Source organism: Mustela nigripes, chromosome 5, assembly GCF_022355385.1.
Source record: "Mustela nigripes isolate SB6536 chromosome 5, MUSNIG.SB6536, whole genome shotgun sequence".
In the NCBI taxonomy this organism is placed as follows: Eukaryota; Metazoa; Chordata; class Mammalia; order Carnivora; family Mustelidae; genus Mustela; species Mustela nigripes.
Window position 1 is genome coordinate 133,716,469 of NC_081561.1, and position 8,156 is coordinate 133,724,624.

Consider the following 8,156-nt stretch of genomic DNA (forward strand, 5'->3'; position numbering starts at 1 on the left):
GTCGCCGCCTCCCCCTGACAGCGGCGCTCAGCACCTCCGCTCTGCCCCTCAGCTCTGCCGGTGGCTCCCCTTGGGGCTCGGTCCTCGGCCGCTTCCTCTGCCTCTCCTGCCTCCGTCCGCGCGCCTTCCCTCGCCTCTGCCGCAAGCGTAAGAAGGGGAAGTTGGGCGACGGTGAGCAGCTTCTCCGGGACAGAGACCGCGTCCCTCTCGGCGGGAGACAGGCGCCCTCCCGCGCAGCCCGCCCGGCCCAGCAAGCGCGTTCTGCTTCCCACCGGGGTTCCTTCGGAAGCCGCTCCGCGCCTCACCTGGCACCCCCCACCCCGGCTCGGGGTCGCGATGGAGCCCACGGCCGCCGCCACGCTCACGGGGCCCTCGGGGCTCCTGTTCCTGCTGTTTCTCCTGCGGCTGCCGCGCGGGATCACGGCGGCGCCGGCCGGGTCGGTCGTGGGCGCGACGCGCGGCGGAGCAGGGACAGGTGAGTCCCGGGATCTTGGGAATCTTGTCGCCGGCTTGGGCCGCCCCCCCACCCCCCATCCCCCCCCCCAAGCCGCCGCCGCCGCCGCCGCCGCCGCCGCCGCCGCCCGCGGGCTCCTTTCCTGCTCCGCGGAGTCCGCCGCCTGGAATTTGCCGCCTTGTGGAAAAGAGGAAGTTGGGCGACCACGGACTGCCCGGCTCTGGGCGATGGAGCGGGGGACTGGGGGGGGGGGCAAGGGGGAGGGGGAGAGCCCGCGGCGGGGAGTCCGCTGTCGCCCCCGCCCCCGCCTGCCCCCTCGGGGAGCGGGAGCCCAGCCCTGGAGCCCCGCCCTGCGTACTGGACAGGGCGATCGCACAGGGCCTGGACCCCGCACACCCCCGCGACTCTGCCCCTGAAGCAACTTCTCCAGGAGTCCCCACCCCCGCCCCTCCCATGCTCCCCCTGGATATATTTTGTGGACCTTTTTGGGTTTTCCTGTTTGGGGAGTTTTTGTTTGTTTTGCTTCTATTTTATATCATTCTGACTTGTGCATTTCTCTGAGCCTTGTGATCCCTTCCTCTAGTCTCTGCTCAGAAAATTCTTCATAATCTAGTCCGTGCAACAGGGGACAGGCCTTTCTTCACTTTACCTGGACTCATCCTTAGATCTCATTAGGGCCATCTGCTGGGCCCTATGGAATCCTGTGACCCATGGTCTTGAACTCTCCCTTCTCTGACTTTGGATGCTATCCTCACTGCCCCTACCCTGCCCCAGCTCCTCAGGAGCAGCCCCCTCCCTGCCCCTCATCTTCCTACAGGACACTGGCCTGTGTCCTGACAGTCCTGTGACATGCAGGCCTCCTCTGCTATGGCCAGGCTGGCCTGTGCCTGCACTGGGTAGAGTGACTGATGCAGCTTGTGGCCTGCTAGGCGCGGATTCCCATCTGGGGATATGTGGCTTCCTGCCAGGCAGAGGTATCCTGATCCTATCCCCAAAGTGGAAGGGCACCAGCCTCTACACTAGGGTGAGCCTCTGTGAGGGGACAGTCCTTGCTCTGTCTTGCACACATTCTATTGCTGTCACCTGGATGGCAGCGGGGTGCCTGCTGCTCTTTTTCTTCCAGCACCAAGTTCCACCTGTGTTTTTCCTTCCCAGATGCTCTCTCGCTTTCCTACAATTTCTCCATCACACCTCAGGCCACGTCTGGACATCCATGGTGTGAGATTCAAGGCCAGGTCAATGGAAACAAGTTTCTTTATTATGACTGTGGAAGCAAGCGGGTCATATCCGTTGGTCCTTGGGGGATGAAGCTGAAGGACACAGCATTTTGGGACACACAGATGGAACCTCTGGAGGACCTGGGGAAAGAGTTCAGAAAGAAACTGCTGGACATCAAAGCAGAGATTTTCACTAAGAACAGTAAGTACGAAGGCCCAGGGCAGAAGGAGAACACTTTCGCAGGGCTGGGGAGCTATGGTGTTCATGTAAAACTTCGAAGTGGGTCCCAGCAGCCAGGGCAGACAGGGAGGCCAGAGCAGGAGGGTGAAGGGGAGCTGAGAAGTGTGCAAAGTGGGTGGGGCAAAGGATTGGTCAGGTCCAGAAGCTGACCTGTTTCCCCTGGTGGGGGTGGGGGCAGATTCTCTCACCCTTCCAGTCAGCCTGATGTGTAAGCGTGGGGCCAACGGACACACCACAGGATCTTGGCAGATTGTCTTCACTGAACAGTTAACCTATCAGTTTGACTTGGAGAACAGAAAGTGGATAGAGAGTTCTCCTGGAGGCCAACAGGTTAAGGACATGTTGGACGGTGACAGAGAGTTGACTGAGCTCCTCATGAAGATCGCAAACGGAGACTGTAAGAGATGGCTCCAGAAACTGCGGGAGCACAGCAATGAGATGCAGGAGACCATAGGTAACTAGAACACTGGTTGGAGTACTGGTTCTCTTGAAAAGATTGGCTGACCCCACCATAGTGTGTGTATGAGTGTGTGTGTGTGTGTGTGTGTGTGTGTGTGTGTGTAATGATGCATACATGATGAGTTGTGCTTGGGAGTACAAGGACCACTAGTGTGTCCTAGTGTCCTTCCTTTCCCTGCTCACCTCCTGGCATCTCTCCCTACTGCACATACCTTCAGTTTTCTCTCTGTGGATTTCTTCCTGGCCCCAACCTGCAGGCCTCATTCTGTTTCCAGAGATTTACTTCTTACTGTTCCCTTTTCTGAGCCTCATTGTTGTTTTTTGTGTCCCCTGGTCTCTTTCTCGAAATCCTTCAGTGCCAGGTGAAATGTCAGCTCCTGACAAGATGTTTCTGTCACCATCCATACGTGTCCCCTCCTCTTCTGTCACAGCACGAGTGACTGTCTATACGGAAAGCCTTGCTTCCCCCATTAGCTATATGACATGCATGAATCTTCCATCCCCAGGACCAGTCACAGCGGCTGCCACAAACACGGCAGAAGGAGGACATCTGGGCTGTAGGATTACGTGGGGAAGCAGCAGCTAAAGACTCATGCCCCCGGTTTGGGGCCCCTGATCAGGGCTCTCACTACTCTGTTTTCATTTCAGGAGCACCGGCCACAACCCTGCATGTACCTCTGGTCAAAGGCGCCGCCATCAGGCCGATCACTTCTGTCCTCCTTGTGGTCCTCACGCACTCAATCCTCCTTGTTGTCCAAGGCATAATCCTTTGAATGACAGGTACTGTGGGCAGAACTGAGTCAGAAGTGAGAGGCAGATGGCCTGGGGTGAGCACAGAGAAAGGCGAATGGCCAGCCCTTGTCCTATTACTTGAACCTTCTCACCTGAACACGAGACCAGATGCGTTGGACTGTATTAGATTCTCCCAAGAAGGAGACTCACCAGGAGCTGTTGATGTAGAAGTTGAGGTAGATAATTATTACAAGGGATTGGCTCACGACTGGGGGGTCTGTGAGCTGGAGAAACAGGGAAGCTGGTGGTGGGCTTCCAGTGCAAACCCAAAGGCCCGAGAATCAGGGTATCTGTGGTGTAAGTCTAGGTCCTGGCCAGAAGACCCATACACCAGGAGTGCTAATGACCAACGCTGAGGGCAGGAGAAGGATGGCCCAGCCAAACTGAGAGCAAAGTCACCTTTCCTCCGCCGTTTGTTCCATTCAGGCCCTCATGGATTCGATGAGGACAGTCTCCTTTACTCAGTCTACTGATTCAAATGCTCATGTCTTCCAGAAACACTCTCTAGATAGACCCAGAAAGAATGTTTTCCCAGCTATTGGGAGGCATCTCTTGGCCCATCAAGTTGACGCATAAAAGGAGGCAAGACCAAGTTCTCACATGCTTGATAGCTGTTACCAGGGCAAACTTATCCTTGAGCTCTGATAGTGCCTCGCTAAGGCTGGTGGGAAAGCACAGGGCTCCCCTGCTCCTGACCCCAAAGTTTGCATCCTGTTTTTGCTAAGGGATTGAGCAAAATCAGGCCTGGCTCAGAACAACTTTTCACCTGGGAAGGGCCCGAGTGAAGGGTGGTGTGCAAACAGTAGGAGCACCGGGCAAAGACAACACTCTGGCTTGGGGGAGAGCAGCAGGTGGCTGCACATGATGTGTCCTAGGGATGGGGGACCTCTCCATGCTGCGTCCAGGAGAGGGGTCCATGTCTGAACCAAAGAAGAGGGGTGGGAAGGCCGTTGTCCATCCAACCAAAGGCTGGCTTGCAGGGCTCTGCTCCCATGCTACTCTGCTTGGGTGGTGGCAGCTAAACAGAGGGCCCATGGGAGAGACTCTCCAGGATGAGATTCGAAGGCCAGAGCTCCAGGGTCCCCTGGGATACCTGGCTCAGCCCTGGTGCTCTCAGAACCTGGCAGCTAGCCTCCTGCAGAGCCCAGAGCCCCAGCCAGCTGAACTGCCCCTGCCTTGAGCAGAGATGCCTCAGAGTGGCTCAGGAGAGGCCATTGAGCTGCTGTTAGAATGGGATGCTGTCACCTGATCGGACCAGGAAAGGGTGTGGCAGGGCAAGGACGGTCACACTCAGACCTTGTGTTCAGCTACCAAGGGGAGGAGAGGCTGAAGACAAGGGAAGATGGTTCTTTGCCTACAATCTTCCCCAAGGCTACAGGAACCAGGATTCAGGTCCCTCTCTGGGGAGGGCTCCCAGCCACTCTCTTGGGCTTTCTCACCTGGCCAGAGGGGGGCCAGGATCTATGTCATGGGAACAGATGAATCATTGGTGGCTTTTGTCTTGAGCCTAGGTGTTGAGTAGTAGGGCCTGAATCTGACTGTTTTGTGGTAATGAGGGAAGGGTTTGGTCAGGCTGCTGGACCCCGGGTTTGGGTGTCCCAGGGTTGGAGGTGGGGGTAGTGTAGGGTGTTACTTGACTTTCGGTGTGAGCTGGGCTTTAAGCCAGGCAGTAACTGGGGAGGGAGAAGCCCAAGAAAACTGACCCAAGATTTTCTCAGCTACAGGAACAAGCTCCTCTTCCTCTTTTAGAGGCTGAAGTTGCTACAGAAGGCCTGAGGATCTCTCTCCTGCACTCGCTCTCCCTTCTGATGAGTTGCTTCTACCTGCTGTCCGTGTCCACCGATGGGACCTTCGATCTCTGTGGCGAAGACAGAATCCTCCAGTCCTCCAGGAGATCGTGATTATGGTGGAATATTTCCCTGCCTTTGTTCTCCATCTTGATGATCCACCTCTGCATTTTTTCGTAACATGGATGCTCTGGTGCTAACTGTTGGGATTCCTGTACTTGGCCTTCTAACTGCCTGAACAAGAATTCTGAACAAAGAGAATATTTCCCAAGTTCTCCTTCAGTGTTGGAAATCAGACACTCGTCAATATCATGAGCTGCTCATTGCTAAAAGAATACTCTGTGAAAGTGGAGAATCTCAGGGCTTCTTTCTTCTGACACTCAGATCTGTTGAGTAGGACAAGATTGTATTTATGATAGTTTCCTTTAGAAATTTATCCTTTAAATAGGTATTTAAATAAAATATTAAAGGTTACATTATTTCAGAAGTTTACATTATGATGCAGTGGATAGAAATGGCATTCAATCTCTCTGAAACCACCTCTCAAATAGTCATCTGTCAGTATCAGACATGATCCTGACACTCTGGATGCAGAAGAAATTCTGGAAATGAAGCAATGAGATTAGAATTTCCCCAGACCAGACATCTCCAGTAGTGACTCTCTTTTGATTCCTCCCCTCTGACTCACCTCCTTCAAGGAACAGTGAGTCTTCAAGAAGGAAACAGATCTGCTTCTAAACGTTGAGATGCCCTTCAACAGATGAATGGATAATGAAGATGTGGTCCATATACATAAGGGAATATTACTCAGCCATCAGAAAGGATGAATACCCAACTTTTGCATCAACCTGGACAGGACTGGAGGAAATTAAGCTGAGTGAAATAAGTAAAGCAGAGAAAGTCAATTATAATATGGTTTCACTTACTTGTGGATCATAAGGTATACACTGGAGAACATTAGGAGAAAGAAAGGAAAAATGAAGGGGGCGGGAATCGGAGGGGGAGATGAACCATGAGAGACTGTGGACTCTGACAAACAGAGTTTTAGAGGGGGAGGGTGGGAGGGATGGGTGCGCCAGAACTATTAACTAAGTTGCGCCAGAACTATTTCCTAAAACACACCATCTTTTATTACGACAAATCTTTAATGTCACGTTGCTTAAAATTTTCATTAAACTTTTACTTATCAAATTTAGCCTAAAATTGGAAGCCAATTCTTATCACATTTACATAATTCAGGTCAATTAGTGGCTTAATAAATAGGTTATCTTGTTTACTGATTGGTATGATAAAAATCTCATTTTTTTTATTGGAAGCCATTATTGGGGCACCTGGGTGGCTCAGTCCAGTAAGTATCTGCCTTCTGCAGAGGCAAGGCTCCCCTGGTGGCCTCTGCCTGCCTCGTTCTCAGTGCTCAGGGTCCAACCCCACCCCACCCCCGTCATACCCCGCATCACCCCTACCCTATCATTCTCTCTCTCCTTCTCTCTCAAATAAAAAATATGGAACAGTCATTGAGTTTCTCTGAGTTGCTAGGTCCAGTAACACTGGTGTAAAAGCCATGTGCTCCTGGGATGGGGCAAAGCCCAGGACCACCCACAGGCAGCAGCACCCTCAGCTCTCCCTCGAGGAGGCAGAACACACAGCTCTCCTTGGGTGGTGGCAGCTAAGACAGAGGGCCCCTGGGAGAGACTCTCCAGGATGAGATTTGAAGGCCAGAGCTCCAGGGTCCCCTGGGACACGTGGCTCAGCCCTGGTGCTCTCAGAACCTGGCAGCTAGCCTCCTGCAAAGCCCAGAGCCCCAGTCAGCTGAACTGCCCCTGCCTTGAGCAGAGGTGCCTAAGAGTGGCTCAGGAGGGGGCATTGAGCTGCTTTTGGAATGGGATGCTGTCACCTGATTGGACCAGGAAAGGGTGTGGCAGGGCAAGGATGGTCACATTCAGACCTTGTGTTTAGCTACCAAGGTGAGGAGAGGCTGAAGACAAGGGAAGATGGATTTGTGTCTAACAGCCTCCCCTAAAGATCCAGAAACCAGGATCCAGGTCCCTCTCTTCGGGTAGGCCTCTCAGCCCCTCCTTTATGGCTTCTGATCCAAAGGGTGGATCAAGATCTAATGAAAGGGAACAGATGATTCATTCCCAGTTTTACTCTTTTTGTATTTTAAGATTTTATTTATTTATTTGACAGATGCACAGCAAAAGAGGGAACACAAGCAGGGGGAGTGGGAGAGGGAGAAGGAGAAGCAGGCTTCTCACTAAACAGAGACCCCAATGAGATGTGCGCCTCAATCCCAGGACCCTGGAATCATGACCTGAGGAGAAGGCAGATGCTTAAGGACTGAGCCACCCAGACACCCCCCCCCCCTGGTTTTAGTCTTGAGCCCCACTTCTTGGTAGGGGGCCTGGAGTTGAATCTGTCTTGTGCTAATGAGGGAAGAGTGTGTTCAGGCTCTGGATCCAGGGGTTGGGGAGCTGTGGGGGTGGATGCTAGGCCATCAGTGAGCACAGGTCTTTGAGAAAGGGAGTGACTGTGGAGTGGGGAGGGCAGTAGGACTGACCCAGGATCTCCTCAGCCACTTGAACAAGCTGTCTGTCTGCCTTTTAGAGGCTGAGGTTGCTATAAGGAGCCCCTGGCATGTGCTCTCCTGCACCCACCTCCTGGGGGGTGGTCTTTCCACCATCTGTTCACCTTAACCAATAGGAGCTTTGATCCCTAGGGTGGAGGGAGAACCCTCCAGATCACCATGATTATGGAGGAGATGGAACATTTCATTGCCTTCATTCTTGGTCATGATAATCCACCTCCACACTCTTTCATAACATTAACACTGTTTTCTGTTGGTGCTGACTGCTGGAATCCCAACAGTTTGCCTTCTAACTGCTTAAACAAGAATTTTTTTTTTCAAAGAGAGGAGAGCTAAGGGGGTAGAGTAGTGGGAGGACCAAGGCTTCCCTCATCCCTCAAACACAGCTAGATAAACATCAAATCATCCTGAGCACCCCACACAGCGATCTGAAGATGGACAACAAACTACACAATGAGAGGGAGAAAAGAGGCCACGTCATCATGGAGGGTAGGGGTTGCCGAGGTGTGATTTGGGGGAGAAGGGTACTGCAGGTGCTGCAGAGGGGAAGCAGCCCTGGTCGTGGAGAGAAGCTTTAGAAAGACAGAGGGAGAGAGGAGCTCACAGGGGATCGCACAAGGCA

General features: G+C 53.2%; 1 protein-coding gene across 2 annotated transcripts; it reads left to right on the forward strand.

Moving 5' to 3' along the window:
- Positions 1-5,970, forward strand: LOC132018390 (UL16-binding protein 3-like). Of its 2 annotated transcripts, none has more exons than XM_059401253.1 (5): positions 1-475; positions 1,610-1,873; positions 2,091-2,366; positions 3,020-3,151; positions 4,913-5,970. In XM_059401253.1, the coding sequence occupies exons 1-4, from the start codon at positions 337-339 to the stop codon at positions 3,142-3,144; spliced, it is 804 nt and encodes a 267-aa protein (XP_059257236.1). In that variant the 5' UTR covers positions 1-336; the 3' UTR covers positions 3,145-3,151; positions 4,913-5,970. The 2 variants fall into 2 exon arrangements, with proteins under 2 accessions (XP_059257236.1, XP_059257237.1); XM_059401254.1 differs by having other exon boundaries at positions 4,882-4,948.
- The last annotated feature ends 2,186 nt before the right edge of the window (positions 5,971-8,156 follow it).

Coding starts and splice junctions, on each gene's coding strand:
- LOC132018390 (XM_059401253.1), top strand. CDS start 337: ATGGAGCCCACGGCCGCCGCCACGCTCACGGGGCCCTCGGGGCTCCTG. Junction 476..1,609: donor GCGCGGCGGAGCAGGGACAG/GTGAGTCCCGGG, acceptor TTTCCTTCCCAG/ATGCTCTCTCGCTTTCCTAC. Junction 1,874..2,090: donor AGAGATTTTCACTAAGAACA/GTAAGTACGAAG, acceptor GGGTGGGGGCAG/ATTCTCTCACCCTTCCAGTC.